At 42.2% G+C, this 16571-nt stretch overlaps 1 protein-coding gene across 36 annotated transcripts in view; it reads left to right on the top strand.

Moving 5' to 3' along the window:
• CLASP2 (cytoplasmic linker associated protein 2) overlaps window positions 1–16571 on the top strand; it is a 265493-nt gene that overhangs the window by 234203 nt on the left and 14719 nt on the right. For all 36 annotated transcript variants that reach the window (XM_084618633.1, XM_084618647.1, XM_084618644.1 and 33 more), the window contains 4 exons: window positions 201–354; window positions 2639–2867; window positions 9665–9858; window positions 11816–11944. In XM_084618633.1, the coding sequence (XP_084474759.1) occupies window positions 201–354; window positions 2639–2867; window positions 9665–9858; window positions 11816–11944 (706 nt within the window). The remainder of the gene's footprint in view (window positions 1–200; window positions 355–2638; window positions 2868–9664; window positions 9859–11815; window positions 11945–16571) is intronic.

The following is a 16571-nucleotide window of genomic DNA, read 5'->3' on the forward strand; positions in this document are numbered from 1 at the left end:
CAGTTCCACCACTTGAAGAAGTCCCAAGTATCAGTCATTGGTGATCTCCTTGTCAAAGGAGGGGAGGGGTGCCATTGAGAGGCAGCCACCACAGATCACACAGGAGTGTGGTTCCACTCCTGTGGCCTCACTCTCAGTAAAATACCAGAAAATAAATTGAACCTTTTATCCCCTTCTTCCATGTTTCCCTGGATCTACAGTGCATTCGATTATGACACAGAAAACATGAATTCTGAAGATATTTATAGTTCTCTTCGTGGAGTCACTGAAGCCATTCAGAACTTCAGTTTCCGTAGTCAGGAAGATATGAATGAGCCTGTGAAACGGGATTCCAAAAAGGACGATGGTGATTCAGTGAGTGTTTGAATGACAGCCAACGCGAGGAGCTGATTTAGTACAGCTGAATTATCTTTTTAAATGGATTTGTATATCAAGGGTAGAATTTTCAGAGCACCTAAGTACCATTTTCAAAAGTGCCGTAGGCCTTTAGGATCCTAAATCCTGTTGACTTTCAGTGAGACTCAAGCTCTTAAATGCCTATCCATGCTTATCAACCTTTTGAAAATGGGACTAAGGCTACTTAAGTGACTTAGGTGCTTTTGAAAATTGTGCTCCTGGTCTTAAAGTAAAGTAACCTGTTTATGTTAGAGATGTCAAATTTTAATTACAAAAAGCCATGCTGCTAATCAAGTCTATGTAGAATGCCAGCACTTTAAAGCCTGTTGGACTATGGCTTTAGTTTTAACTTGCAGCTGCTTATTAGTGTTACCTGTTTTAGACAGAACGGTCTGCTTTATATTCTTGCTGTTGTACTGGAAGGAGACTGTATGATTTCTGTCCCTGAATAATGTCATTTGAATAAAATATGTCTTCATTAAATCTCTTCCAGAGAGCAAAACTTTGAGGAAAAAGAATTCTAGACACCTTTTGATGTGTGTCCCTCAAAAGGAGCAAGTCCAAACAAATGCTTTATAGTGTCTAAAAGCTGTGGGCAAAATTTTCAAACTTGGATGTCTATGGTTCTGAAACTCAGGCTCAATAGAACTGAAAATCAGGCTAATTATTTAGGTGCTTAAATATGGATTTAAGTCCCTAACTTTAGGCTTCCGCTATGAAAATGTTGCTGTTTTTGTGTTCAGTTCAAACACCTAAGTCCGTTTTAGGCAATGTTCATACTCACCATTTGAGACAAAAGCTAAGCTTTCTGAGAATGAACACTTATTCTCATTTCTCAGTTCACAGCAAAGTAGCATTTAAAGCTATCCTGCACTAGCGTGCTGTGGATCTAGGAGTTTGTTTGGACCCTACTTCTGTGCACTAAAAGTTCCCTAGGGCAGTGGTTCTCAAACTTTTTTTTTTTGTGGATCACTTGAAAATTGCTGAGGGTCTCGGCAGACCACTTAATGATCTTTCCAAATGTTGTTTGTACCAATAGCTAACTATTGTAAAGAGCTTTGGATAAAAGCACTATATAAGAAAAAAACTTAATAATAATTAGCCATTTACTGTTCTACAAATAAAAGCACACAACTCATATTTTAATATCAGTAGTCTTACCTTTCTAATGTGATGAATGTGCCCTCTCTCCCCTGCTGTGGCAGCCCCCGAGCAGGGGCTGGGAAGGAGTGGGGGGGTCTCTCCCCCACCACAGCAGCCCCCAAGCAGGGGCTGGGAAGGAGGGCTGTCTCTCCCCGACAGCCGCAGCCCTGGAGCTGGGGAAAGTCACCTCTTTCTCTGGCCGCTGCAGCTCTGCACATCCCAAATTCCCCTCACCCCTTCTTCTCACCCCACTTCCCCCTCCCACCTATGCCAGATTCCCCCCCCCCCCCCCACAGCCACCACTTCACCAAACGTGCATCTTCTCCAGGGTCCAAGCACCTAATTAGCGGAGCCATGCCTGAGCGGCTCCACTAATTTGGTAGATGGCTCTTCATTCTCTTGTGTGCGGCCGCCCAGGCATGCATCTTAGAGGGAACTATCCACGGACCACCTGAATGGAGCTTGCGGACCACTGGTGGTCCATGGACCACAGGTTGAGAACCTCTGCCCTAGGGTGCTCAATGCATGGCAGCAGGGTTCAGATGGACACTTAGTGAACGGCAAAGTAGTATAGGGTAGGTTTACAACTCAACCTGCTGCAATCTAAGTGTTCATTTACATAAGCCATAAGTGTTGAGAAACAATGAGCCAATTTGAGATGTATGTTAGTACTCTGTGGCACCAGTGGAACCTTGCAAACTTTGTAGCTTGTCTTTGATATTGTCTACATGAGAACTTAGCACACAGCAATTTTAGGGTGTGCATTTACAGCACACTGCCTACTCTGTACAACCCCCACATGTGGACACTGTTACTGTGTGCTAAGAGGGCCATCAAGCGCTTTAGCTTACTACCCTTTAGTGTACTGGATTTTAAAGTATAAAGAGCACTTTTAGTGCACAATAGGAGTCTCCACAAAAGAATTAGTGTAGAGTAGCCAGAGTGTGGTAAATTGACACCCAGCTTGCTGCACACTAACTTCCCTATGTAGAGAAGACTATTATTTGCTACTGTTAACCTAAGAGGAACAGTGAACTACAAAGTGAGTGAGATATTAAATATGTTTATGGGGAGGGGTGTTTTTATTTTTTCCTGGCAGATTTGCAGTGGCTCTGGAATAGCGGATCTAAGAGCAGGAGGTGGTGCAATTGATACAGGCCGAACAGCTCTTGATAACAAAACATCATTACTTAACACAATGCCTCCCCACTCTTCTCCACGTTCACGAGATTATAACCCGTACAATTACTCGGATAATATCAGTTCTTTTAACAAATCTGCTTTGAAAGAAGCTATGTTTGATGATGATGCAGAGCAATTTCCTGATGGTAAGTTCTAGATTACATTCTTTGTTAGAGGGAAAATCATAAGATTTGTCTACATTTGTTGCGTATAGTCTTTAAGGTTTTTATGTAGTAAATAGAGGCTGAGCTAAATTAGCTATACATAAAAGTATCTGAAGGAACCGGACTGCTGATGCAGTAAATCATGTTTTTCGGACTAGGTTTATTGAATTGCAAATCCTATCTGAATATTGTGAAAAGCAAGCAGTGTTACAAAAGCTATCAGACAGAATTGCAATGTAATGGAATACTCCAGCATTAATGTTCTTCCTCATAAATACAAAATTATAGGAAAAGTAAGGGACTGGAATAAGAGAATTGCTAACTGTAGCGATTACTGTATATTTGGACTTAAGTTGTAGTAAGTATATTTTAGTGTATGACAGTCCAAAAAGAAAAAAAAAATTTGTAGATATGTTGCTTTATCTAATTTTTTTCAGTTTGTCAAGGGAAGAAAAGATCTTTGTGATTACCCAGTTTCTTTTTTCATTATGTAAAACTAGTTTTGGCTACAGATGAAAGATTAACAGCACAGAGTTTTGGTGGTGAAATATTTTTATTTGAAACACAAGTCTGGGATATTTTGTGTTGACTAAACATTTTTTTAAATGCAAATGCTGAAAAAGGAGGCTGTAGTCAGACCATTTTGACATAGTTATTCAACTTGCTGCTTTATAAGCTTGTTAAGCTAAATTTTAATCTTTTCCAGTGTATTTTCTTGTAATGTTTATAACCAAATGTTTTATTTTGCATTTGTTTCCTTCACTTATTCTTTCTTGCTCATTTTTCTTCTCCAATTCTGTAGCTTATAATAACATTTTCTAGAGATATGGTACTGGCTGTGAACTTTATGTTCCCAATTATTAACTAGTCTGAATTGAGGCAAAACACTGATGACCAGCTGAGGATCTGGCCCCACATTCTTGAAACAAAAAGATGATGACCATTAAGTTATCATCCTATTGAGAGTTTGGTTTGAAGCATGTCCATATGTCCCCAGGATTATGCAGCACTGCTTTGTCTACCTTGCCTTCTCTTAATCACTACTTTTTCATCCATGTCAATCAGTACAGTATCCTCTGTTATTTATTTATATTGATATTGTATTCAATTTATTTTACATTACCCCCAGATATTCAGTGTGCCCATTTTTGTATTGAAGTTGCTTGGGTTGGGGGGAATGGTGGTTTAACAACTGGATAGGGAACAGTTGTGGCTTTTGGTATTCCGTTCCAGTGTAGAATATGCACAGCTCAATGGTAGATGGGCGATAGCAGTGGATTGTGGACCAGTGGAGAGATTCCTCTTTAAGTAAAGGAGAAGGAAGCTTGTAGTACATGTACAAGTTTACTAGTGGCTGGCAAACAATCTTTACTGTCCTACCAAGTAGACCTGAGACACTTAAGTAAAATTATAAATGATTTGAATTACTCTTTCCTTTTGATCAATACCTCATGTTCATTAAAAATAAATTTATAAAAGCTTTAAAAGTCTAATTCTAATGGTGTTTACCTTATAAACTGCTATCCATGCTCAGAAACAAATTCAAGTAGGTAGAAAAGTTATTTTGTGAAATTTGTTCATGATGAAATTATTTCATATTAAGTTGAATACACAGATTTGTAATGAAGTCTTAACTTTTCACTTTTCTTTAACGTTGAGCATACACCAGCAAAAGTCCGCTGGCCTCTTGACACTCCCAGTTGTACATGCTGTACACCTTACTGAAAATCTGAAGGAAACCTTTAAAAAGGTGATGGCAATGCAGAAAAACTGGTAGGGGGGATTGTTACTGTATTGCTTCAGAGATAGCGAATATTTTGAAATGAGTATTCAGTTATAGTCTAATCTTTATTATGTTGTTAGAGCCTGGTGAGAAGGGAATTCTTGCTTCTGTCTCAACTGTAGTTCTGTTATTAAGCAATGATTTGCCATAGGAACTACCTGAAAGAAAACAATACACTCTCTGGCATTGTTTGTATGCAGATTTAGTAATTGCACTCAGAGTGAGATTTACGAGATTCTCTACTTGAAAAATTTACTCTTATTCAGCTTTATTTTCTTGAAACGTCACCATTTATATAGCTAGTTGTCAGCATTAAGAGCCACTGTCAGTCTTCAATTATATTTTATGTAAGATAAAAAGATATGATATGTACTGGATCTAACCTAAGTGCAGTTCTACTTATTGACATAGCTTTTTGCCAAGTGATGTTTGGGGTAAGTAAATGGCCAATGTTCATGTTTTACTATTTACATGGCCAAATACAATTTTATTAATTATGGGAAACCCAGTATGTTTCTGGAACATTACTGGAAATACAAAAAGAACAGATTCAGACCATTCTTAGAGACAGTCAATTAATGGCCAGACTGATCCTAGAGACACCACTGGATGCAGCTGTTACAGCTGCCCGCCCGGTCTCCATGACAGTGGTACTGAGGTGGATTGTGGGTTTTTTTGTTGGCTACGCCTCTCTAGATTGCCCAAAGAGCTACAGACTTCCAGTTTGAAGGGCCATAGTCTTTGCGGAAAAGATAGATTTTTCTCTCCACATCCTGAAGGATTCTCGGACCATGTTATGCTCCTTAGGAATCTACACTATGGGACAGAAGAGAAGATGTACCTCTCAACCACACCACAGGTCACAATCTTCTCAATACCCACCATCTCAGTGCTGTTATGAGCCACAGTGTAAGAGGCCCAGGGCTCAAAAGTAGGAACAGTCTGCACCCCAGTCCATGACCTCTCAAACTGCCTCTTATAAGCACTTCTGATGAGCTGGTTGAGGTCCTGAACAATGATACCTTACGGCATCAGCTGCTATCTATACACCTGTCACGCCACTCAGTGCAATCTATAGAGCAACGACTTGGGCCTCTGCCCATACTTTCGCAGAACATTATGCGATCACTGAAGATTTGGCCGCTGACATCATCTTCAACTCCACAGTACTCTCTGTAGTAAAAGATTCCACTTCAAAGTTCCAGCCTCCAGTGGTGGGTACTGCTTGGGAGTCCCCTAATGTGGAGCACCCATTGGGACACTACTCAAAGAAGAAACAACGCAACTTGTGCAGTAACGATGGTTCTTAGAGATGTGTGTCCCTATGGGTGCTCCACAACCCACCCTCCTCTCCTCTACTTCGGAGTTCTCTATAGGGGTGTGTGGTAGAGAAGGAAGTGAGGGGGGTTCGCCCATGCAGTGCTAAATAGCCTTAAGGCAGACCATGAGGGAGGAAGAGCACATGTGCGGGATCAACGGGACACTGCTGCCAAAAATCTCGATTAGAGGTGCAAGGGCACACAGGCACCTAAAGTGAAGAACCATCGTTACTGCACAAGGGAGTAACTTCCTCTTCTGATTGTCCTGACATTTTATTGTCTGCTTGGTAAACATTTTATTTGTCCTCAAAGTCCTTTTTTTTTCTTTTTTTTTTTTTTTTTTTGTGGGTAAGTAAAATATATCCTGAGCTGTAATCTAATCCCATTGTGCCACTTTGGCACAGGAAAAATGTGAGAAGGCACATAGATCTTCCTAGCTGATTCCCTTACTGTCATTTATAAGGCTTTACATCACTGTGGCAATGTAAGGTCCTTAAAACATTTACAGGTTTTATGCTCCTGGAGGAATGGACTAAGAATGGGAACAGTTAACGAACAATCGGAACATTAACAGTGTTACTATGCAGGCAGGCTGCTACATTTCTGACTCAGAGAATGAGATCTGTTAACTAGCAGGCAGGCTGCTATTTTCTGGCTCGGGGAAAGAGCCTTCCTCCTCCATAATAAAAAGACCTACCCCTGCACACCCCTGGTGAGCCGCAGTAGCTAGCAAGAGGGACAGAGTCTATCTCGTTTGTTGGCAGGCATGCACGCCCAGCTCTGCCCCCGACAGATATCATCTTCCCCACAGGGACGCACGCCCAGCCCCTCTCCCCCTGCAGTGATTTGCATCTCTGAGGCTGCTCTGGGTACTCTGGAACAGAAGTGCTGCCTGGGCTGCTGGGGAAGAGGCGCGTATCCCACCGCAGATTTGCATTTTTCTGCACGGGGGGCACAGAAATATGCGGGCCATATGAATTCTGCACCCCCACAGGGGCACGGAATTCTGTCAGAAGTAAAAATCATCAAATCTCTCTGTTTAGCAGGATGTTACCGTATTACAGAGTGAGCCTCTTTCACCACTCAGGACATGGTGTTTCTGGTAATTTTAGTAAATTGAATGAAACTACTGACTTGACTTGCATTGATCATTCCAGGCTTTACTTGTATTGATCATTCCATCATAGTAACATTGTTAATGTTCCTAATGTCTGTCAAACATTAGTATTCCAAAAAATTGGACAGGCATGCTGGATTTTTTTTAGCATAACATAAGAATGGCCATACTGGTATGGTGGCGGGGAGGAGAGGAGGCATTGGTAGGATAAGACTGAACTCTTTTCAGGGGATGGGAGATTGATTACATTTGCCTGGTGGCCAGTTTCTCATGAGAATGGGACTGGGGATTTGGTTCCTTCACCCCTGGGGATATAGGATCTGCTGGTCTGGTCCATACATCTGGCACCACCATGCTGCCTCAGTAGGACTTTTTGCCGCTTTGGTTCTGTGAGCTAAGCGGGTTTTATTGTTTTTAAAGTAGCAGTGAGCTTTTACTTTACTTCCAGGATTCATCTCTAGCTGCAGCAGCCACTCCTCTTGGCAGTTCTTATTCATTGCCTGAGGTGCTTACTGCTGTTTAAACAATAAACATAGGAACTGCTCAAACTTGTTTGTGTGAAGAAGTGAAAATGGGGTGGCAGATTTTGCAGTCTGATTCCTGCCATTTTCTTCCTGTCAGGGTGAAAATGCCAACTGAGAGTGAGGACTGACACCTTGTTTTATTGTGTGAAAAAAGGACAGAGATTTCTCAATTAGCTTTAACTGCTGCTTGCCATTATATGTTTTCCAGGATCCATGAGGGGGTCAGGGCACTTGAAAAGGCCGTTTTGCGGGCTGCCTGCATGTCAGCTATCAGGGTATATCAAAAAACCTGTGACTGACATTTTTTATTCCCAAGTTTAATGATTTTAATTAGGTACCGTTTGCATGTTCAAACACCATCTGGCACACAGTGGAAAACATGCTCCATTTTCTTTAGAAAGAAATTGCAGAAAAGTGAAGGGCTTTTTTCAAATACGTTGTTTTTTTCATTTGCTTGGTTTCAGGGATTTGGCTGGAAGGGGATGCGTGCGTGGTGAGCAGGGAGGGTGAGGGAAGAGAGGAGAGAGACAGTGGGGAGGGGGTGGGGCTTGGGGGAGAGCAGGGGTGGAGTATGGGTGGGGCCACAGGCAGAAGAGGCTGTCTGGGGAGCTACTGCCTCTCCAAGTGGAAGCTTCACCCACCGCCCATGTTCTTTACTATAGTTTCAACCATTTTGCCTGGTACTGAAGTTATGCTTAGCGCCCTGTAATTTGCATGATCGCCTCTGGAGCCTTTTAAAAAAATTAGTGTTGCATTAGCTACCAATTCATACTATGCATTTAATTTATTTGTTTGGTACCCAGAGCAGTATTATACAATGTCAGTCCTTCAAAAACTGCTAAATTTCTTAGGACATGAACTTATGCAATAACCTTTGAATGTGTGACATCAGCAAGGTTGATGAGAATATCATGCTGATGAAATTTATACTGTGGAATTAACCTGTCAGGGCAGAGTATATGCCTCATTTCCCTAATATAATGTCAATATGTTTTCCCAGTAATAAAATTTATCATGGGAACTTATCTTCAGTGTGTGTGGTAGGACTTGCTGTAGCTCACGAAAGCTTATGCTCAGATAAATTGGTTAGTCTCTAAGGTGCCACAAGTACTCCTTTTCTTTTTGCGAATACAGACTAACACGGCTGTTACTCTGAAAAATGTAATAATAAACTCAAAGACTGATTAACATGTGATTTATCTGTATGTGATGTCATAACAAATTTTGTTGCAGAAATATTTCACTTGTAGCTTAGTGTCAACATAAAATAGTCCTAGAGAAAGGTACAAGACTGTCTCTGCTTAATCGCCATGTTTTGCAGATGTGAGAAAATTTGACTCCTTCCATTATGTGCCTTGTAAAATAGAAGTTTATTTGAGAGAGAGATTTTTTTGTTTGTATCTTTTACCTTTTTTCCTTCAAAAGTACTGTGAGGTTCTTAATCTTCTACCTGGACAGCAAGACACAGGCAGAAGAGTTCCCTTTTTAAAGGCCAGAGATGTCTTACTATTTGGTAACGAAGTAAAGACAACAACATGATGTTGGAATTTACATTGGAGACCAGGTTTTATTGAAGTTTTGCAGGCATCTTGGGTTGACTGCCCAGTCTGTACAAGTATCAATCTAGTTATTCATGCCTTGCTCATCATTATGGTATCCCTCCCGTATATTTTTTAGATTCTCCTACACAGAGAGAGCTTGTCCTAGGGTCAGCAGCGGCAGCCCTGTGGAATTCTTAGTCTAATCAGCTTCACGTACCTGTTCAGTCATTGGAAGATTCAAGCTGCAGTCAGTTCATTTACAAGTTGTTTTTTGCCATGATGCCAGACATTTGTTGCTCAGGAATGCTGACCACACTGAAAATACAGTACTTGTGTTCATTTTGAGAGTAAAAATGTCCTTGCAGACAGAGCTGAGAAAAAGAAAATAGTTTTAAGGCCTATCAGCCTAGAAAGTATCACTGCATTATGTGATAGGAGTTACTTTTTATCAACTCTACAGTTTGAGGAATATGTCCATTTATTCCTTTTTAATAGAGCCTCCCATGGACCATTCTGATCTGGTTGCAGAGTTACTGAAGGAATTGTCAAACCATAATGAGAGAGTTGAAGAAAGAAAGGCTGCTTTGTATGAGCTTATGAAATTGACTCAAGAAGAGTCCTTTGGTGTTTGGGATGAGCACTTCAAAACGATACTACTTCTGTTACTTGAAACTCTTGGGGACAAAGAGGTAAGTTCAGACTAACCCAAAGTTGACCGTGCACGGAAATTGCTTTTGACATTAGGATCCATTCTTCAATAACACTTCACATGGATGAAATTCATATTGCGTTTAAATGGTATCTCTAGGAGGGGATAGACAAGTATCAGGTAGCAGTAAAATGCTTTTTAATGACAATCTACAAATGGCACTAAGAAAATGCCATTAAATTTCAAATAATCTCAGTGCCCCAAAAAGTAAAAAGAGGCAGTCCTCATGTTTACTTTACAGGGTTTTTTTGTCTTTTGGGTTCTCCCAGTGTCCAGTCTTGTTGACTCCAACTCTGTCCAGTGTTCTGTGCATTAGGCATATACAATCTAGCATCTGGTAATGGACTGGATAGGGGTCAGGTACATGGCTTTTTCTCCATACTACATATTCATGTTGAGCTAGCAATTTAAAAAAATAAAATAAAAAATAACTGAAAAATATACACCCTTTCGTATCAAAAGGGCATTTCTCTGGTTCTCCCTCCCCTGCTTCCTATACTGGCTTCATGTTTCAGGTGATTTTTGTGGTGGATGACAGTATAATGCATATTATGCACAGTGGGTACTATTCATTTGAACTGTGGGATGGGAGTTATGGAAGCTTAAAATTGGTTGCTCATCCTTTTTTTACCTTAGGGTTGGGGATATTCAGCTAATTACTATGAAATTCAAAGTATTCTTATTTGTAGATCACCTTCTAAGTGGGCCATGCAAAGCTTGCCTTTAAAGAATGTCTAAATAAGAAGTGTGTGTATAATACGGACGTAAATATCGTTTAGAAAGATCACCATTTAAACTATAAAATTATATTGTTTAACCGGATAGCCAATTAAAAGGAGAGGGGACCAGGTACCTAGTTTGTCCCGATGCAGCCAACACAGTCACTCCATGCCACCCCAGCAGCAGCTTTCCTTCCCTTCACTGACCAGTGCGCCATCCGCCTCCGCAGCCGAACCCTTCCAGTGGCACTGGGAGGCCGGGGACTACTTTACACACCCCTTCTTCCCCCCCCCCCCCCCCCCGACTGGGCTGTGGGCCGCTGCTGCCAGCACAGCTGGGGCTTGGGTCAGTCTCTGTTGCAGGAGAATTGGTTGAAGACCTGCACGAAGCGGATTAACGGTTACGGTGGGTTAATGGTAAGACTAACACTTACCAGTTAACCATTTAACCATTGAATATTTTACATCCCTAGTGTATACATCTCCCTCCTATCCCATATTCTCCTCTTTTGGAAAGGAGGTTTCCCTAGCTTTCTGGGAGGATACGAAACAGCTTTTGCTGGCCCCTGCTATGTTCCAAGGTATAAAATCCTAAAACACGTACAACATTATGTATAGAAAATAAATTTTAAGTACTTTTGGAGGTTTCTAAAATGTAGTTGTTATAATTGGCAAGTCCCTTTCAGTTTTGTATAATTAGACTTACTATAATTAGTATGCCATAGTTAGACTTGTAAGTAGACGTGTCTTCTCAATCAGAGGTACTCAAAAATTGCAATAACATTTTTGAAAACTAAAATATTTCTAAGCCATTTTTTGGTAAAATAAGTGGTTTAGACAAAATATGGTGGTAATGTTGTGTAAAGGTTTTATTAGCACTCGCTTGGGATGATCTGCATATGTTGCTTGTGATTTTGCAGGCATGCATTGTATCTACATATATTGCTTAGTAAAAACTTCATAACACCATGTAAGATATATGTATAGAGAGGGGGTGAGAATATGGGTTGGGATGCTGTAAAGATTTTTCTGAGAGTTCCATGTGCTTCGAGCTTGAATGAATAGGCTTGTACTGTATGCATTTGGGGGGAGCTTATTATAATTTACATTATATTTCCACTATCAAACATGTTTGTGTCCAATTGCTGAGCTAATATTAAAAGCACATTGTCTGTTCAAAGAGAAATAACTCAATTATATACAATATTTAACCTTTAGCATGCAATCAGAGCTTTGGCATTGAAAGTTTTAAGAGAAATTCTAAGGAACCAACCAGCAAGATTTAAAAATTATGCAGAGCTTACAATTATGAAGACACTAGAAGCTCATAAGGATCCTCATAAGGAGGTTAGTAAGTGGCTCTGTGTGTTTTGTGTATTTGAGGATATGACACATGTCAAAGCACAAATCAAATGTAATGTTCAAAGAATATGCTTGATAAATGATTCAAATGCCAGTGGGGAAGTAATTGGTTTGATAGTCAAGGATTCAGTAAATATTGGTTAATAAAGGCATGTTATAGTAGGAAGAATTACTGATTTATGGACCCTGAAATGCACAATTTCAACCCAAATAAAATGGATTCCTACTTAGCTATTGTCCCCAAATAAGAGACACATGCACCCAACTCTGAGCATCAGATGGATCACTTTCAGGACTACTAGAAGGATAAAGAAGATTACCTTCCTTTTAAGCTATAGGTCCTGGAAGAAATGTGTACACAGAGAAACATTTTTATATTGTATCATCACCATCATGTTTTTGCTTTTCAAAGTGTATTTCTCAGAAAAGCAGAAGCATTAAATGTATGCTACATCTAGTTCAACAGAGGGAAAGGTGAAAAAAGATACATCTTGATATAATTTTTGTAAACAGAAGAAAAGGAGTAAATATCATGGTTGTCATCATTTTGGTATGTCTCTAAAACAACTAAATTAATCTGACAGCAAGTTGTGTCTAATATGCCACCTGGAGATGTAGCAGCTCTTTAAAAGTAAATGAAAGGTGTCAATGGAAAACCCTATGAGAATCTACTTGTATGGCATGGTGTTGTTGCAAACATCATATATGATGATCAGAGATAGAAGAATTACCAGGTTCTATGTCCATTGATGAATTCTAAAATGTTTTGTAGCAACATGGTTAATCCAGAGCCTGGTAATCCATTGATAATCCGTTTTAATAATATACAGAAATGCTCTCAATTATGCATAAAAATACCAACACTTTAGAAATTCCTTGACATGTTGTTTGCTGTAACATAGTGCTGTGAATAGTGCAACTTCATAGTTTTAAACTGTTTGTGCAGTCCCGGGGGTCATGCAGCTTTAAACATGCCCCTTCAAACAGAAGAACGCTGCCCTGCCACTGGAATCAGTGCGGCATGGGACCTCAGCTTTTTCCCTACCTAGTATCTTTGGCCAATTAGTGGCTGGGTAGAGTGTTGGGGGAGACAAGTAATTTCAGGGGGACTCTGCACGCTGCCCCGGCCCTGAGCGCTGGCTCCACAGCTTCCACTGGCCGGGAACTGCAGCCAATGGGAGAGGCGGGGGAGGCCCCAGTGGGCAGAGGTAGTGCACAGAGCCACCTGTGCCTAGGAGCTGAGGGACATGTCACCACTTCTGGGGAGTCGCCTGAGGTAAGCGCCACCCGGAGCCTGCACCCTGAACCTGCTGCCCAAACACTGAGGCCTCCCCCACATCCAAACTCCCTCCTGGAGCCCGCACCCCGGCCCCACCCAAGAACCCTCACCCCAACCCATTGCTCCAGCCCGGTGAAAGTGAGCAAGGGTGGGTGAGAGCAAGCGACAGAGGGATGGGGATGAAGTGAGTGGGGAGGATGGCCTCAGAGAAGGGGTGGGGCCTCGGGATGGGGGCAGGGCAAGGGTGTTCAGTTTTGTGTGATTAGAAAGTTGGCAACCCTACATAAAATTAAGCAATTCACATAAATATTGCTTTTGAGGTCGGCAGACAAAGAAAGAAGTAAACATTCCTCTCATTTTTTAAAACTTAACTTTCACCAGTGTTTTTTTTCCAAATTTTTTTTTACACTGTGTGGAACTAATTGATTGCCTGAGCTCAAGTTTTTGAAACTTGTGACTGCAATCTCTCCCACGCCCCTGCCCTCTCACATTAGTCTCTCATTGTTTCCTCTTTTTCTTCCCTCCCCATTTCTTCCATACAGTATATTCATTATTACATTCTCTCCATCACTTGTTTTCACTTCCCCATTCCACACCCTTTCCCTAGCTGTGTTCATGAAAGAGAGAAACAAAGGGAGAAAGGGGGCAGAGTTGGGGACAGAACGAGAGCTTTGTAGACTCTTCCTCCTCACCACTCCCGTGAGTCCCCGCACACAATCGCCAGAAGTGGCAGGGAGAGTATTGGTGCATTCACCCCTCCTACTTCCCTGGAAGTGGACAGGGAAAGTGCAAGCCCTGGCATGTGAGTTCAAACTCACCCTACCCCCTCCCAGAAGCAACCAGTGAAGGGGGACGTTCTAGAGCTTCACGTAGCAAGCAGCACTCTGTACATCACAAACCTGGCTGTGTGTAGTGCCATCCAGCAGGGAGCACAGTTGCAGAAGCATGCCTTTTAGGGTAGAAACCTGTCCAATATCCACATTTGTATCCACATCCTCTTGATCTGCAAGCTGTTAGCACACAACTAATTACTGTTTTGTTCCCTTACTAAATCCTCTATTAGTTGAAGATTCTGGTGCTAATTTTTGCTATTTTTTTTCTAACTTTTATGCCTAACTTCTAGACTTAATTTCTAACTTTTATGCGTAACTTCTAGACTTCTAGCCAACGTAAAAATATATGTGCTGTTATCTAAAATAATTTTCTTGAATGAATGGAAAATCTGTCTCTCTGATCAGCAAGGACCTACAAGAAGTAGAGACTAGCAGCTGTGTTAGTCTGTATCCGCAAAAAGAAAAGGAGTACTTGTGGCACCTTAGAGACTAAGCTTATGCTTAAATAAATTAGTTAGTCTCTAAGGCCATGTCTACACTACGAAATAAGGTCGAATTTATAGAATTCGGTTTTGTAGAAAGCGTTTTTATACAGTCGATTGTGTGTGACCCCACACAAATGCTCTAAGTGCATTTAGTCGGCAGAGTGCTTCCACAGTACTGAGGCAACCGTCGACTTCCAGAGTGTTGCACTGTGGGTAGCTATCCCACAGTTCCCACTGCCCATTTGAATTCTGGGTAGAAATCGCAATGCCTGATGGGGCAAAAACATTGTCGCGGGTGGTTCTAGGTACATATCATCAGGCCCCCCCTTCCCTCCCTTCCTCCATCTGTGAAAGCAATGGCAGACAATCGTTTCGCGCCTTTTTTCCTGGGTTACCTGTGCAGACGCCATACCACCGCAAGCATGGAGCCCACTCAGCTCACAGTCACCGTATGTCTCCTGGGTGCTGGCAGACGCGGTACTGCATTGCTACACAGTAGCAGCTCATTGCCTTTTGGCAGCAGACAGTGCAGTATGACTGGTAGCCATCGTCGCCATACTCCAGGGTGCTCTTTTAGCCGACCTCAGTGAGGTCGGTCAGGGGCGACTGGGCAAACATGGGAGTGACTCAGCCGGCCATTTCCCTTTTAAGTTTCGTCTCATGGCAATTCAGTTCTGCCGGCCGTCCTACTGCACCGTCTTCTAATGAGCAGCCAGGAGATGACCGATGGCTAGCAGTTGTACTGCACCGTCTGCTGCCAGCAAGATGTATAAAGATAGATGAAGTGGATCAAAACAAGAAATAGACCAGATTTGTTTTGTATTCATTTTCTCCTCCCTTTCTTCCTCCTTCCGTGAAATCAACGGCCTGCTAAACCCAGGGTTTTGAGTTCTATCCTTGAGGGGGCCATTCTGTTTCTCCTTGATGCAAAGCCACCGCCTTTGTTGATTTGAATTCCCTGTAAGCCATGTTGTCAGTTGTCCCTCCCTCCGTCAGAGCAACAGCAGACAATTGTTTTGCTCCCTTTTCCCTGGATTGCCCAAGCAGACGCCATAGCACAGCAAGCATGGAGCCCGTTCAGCTCACTGCAGCAGTTATGACCATTGTAAACACCTCGCGCATTATCATGCAGTTATGCGGAACCAGCACCTGAAAAACCAGGCGAGAAGGCAACGGCAGCGCAGTGATGAGGACATGAACACAGATTTCTCTAAAACAGCGGTCCCCAGCAATTTGGAGATCATGGTGTTACTGGGGCAGGCTCATGCTGTGGAACGCTGATTTTTGGACCCGGGAAACAAGCACAGAGTGGTGGGACCGCATAGGGTTGCCGGTATGGGATGATTCCCAGTGGCTGCGAAACTTTCGCATGTGTAAGGGCACTTCCTTGGAACTTTGTGACCTGCTTTCCCCTACCCTGAAGCGCAAGAATACCGAGATGGGAGCAGCCCGCACAGTTCACAAGCGAGTGGCAATAGCCCTGTGGAAGCTTGCAACGCCAGACGGCTACCGGTCAGTTGGTAATCAATTTGGAGTGGACAAATCTACTGTGGGGGTTGCTGTGATGCAAGTAGCTAACGCAATCATTGAGCTGCTGCTATCAAAGGTAGTGACTCTGGGAAATGTGCAGGTCATACTAGATGGCTTTGTTGCAATGGGATTCCCTAACTGTGGTGGGGTTATAGATGGAATGCATATTCCTATCTCGGGACCAGACCACCAGGGCAGCCAGTACATAAACCGCAAGGGGTATTTTTCAATGGTGCTGCAAGCACTGCTGGATCACAAGGGACGTTTCACCGACATCAACATGGGATGGCCGGGAAAGGTTCATGATGCTCATGTCTTCAGGAACTCTGGTCTGTTTAAATGGCTGCAGGAAGGGATTTACTTCCCAGACCAGAAAATAACTCTTGGGGATGTTGAAATGCCTGTTATCCTTGGGGACCCAGCCTACCCCTTAATGCCCTGGCTCATGAAGCCGTACACAGGCACGCTGGACAGTAGTAAGGAGC

This window comes from Lepidochelys olivacea (assembly GCF_965140295.1).
Source record: "Lepidochelys olivacea isolate rLepOli2 genome assembly, chromosome: 2".
Lineage (NCBI taxonomy): Eukaryota > Metazoa > Chordata > Testudines > Cheloniidae > Lepidochelys > Lepidochelys olivacea.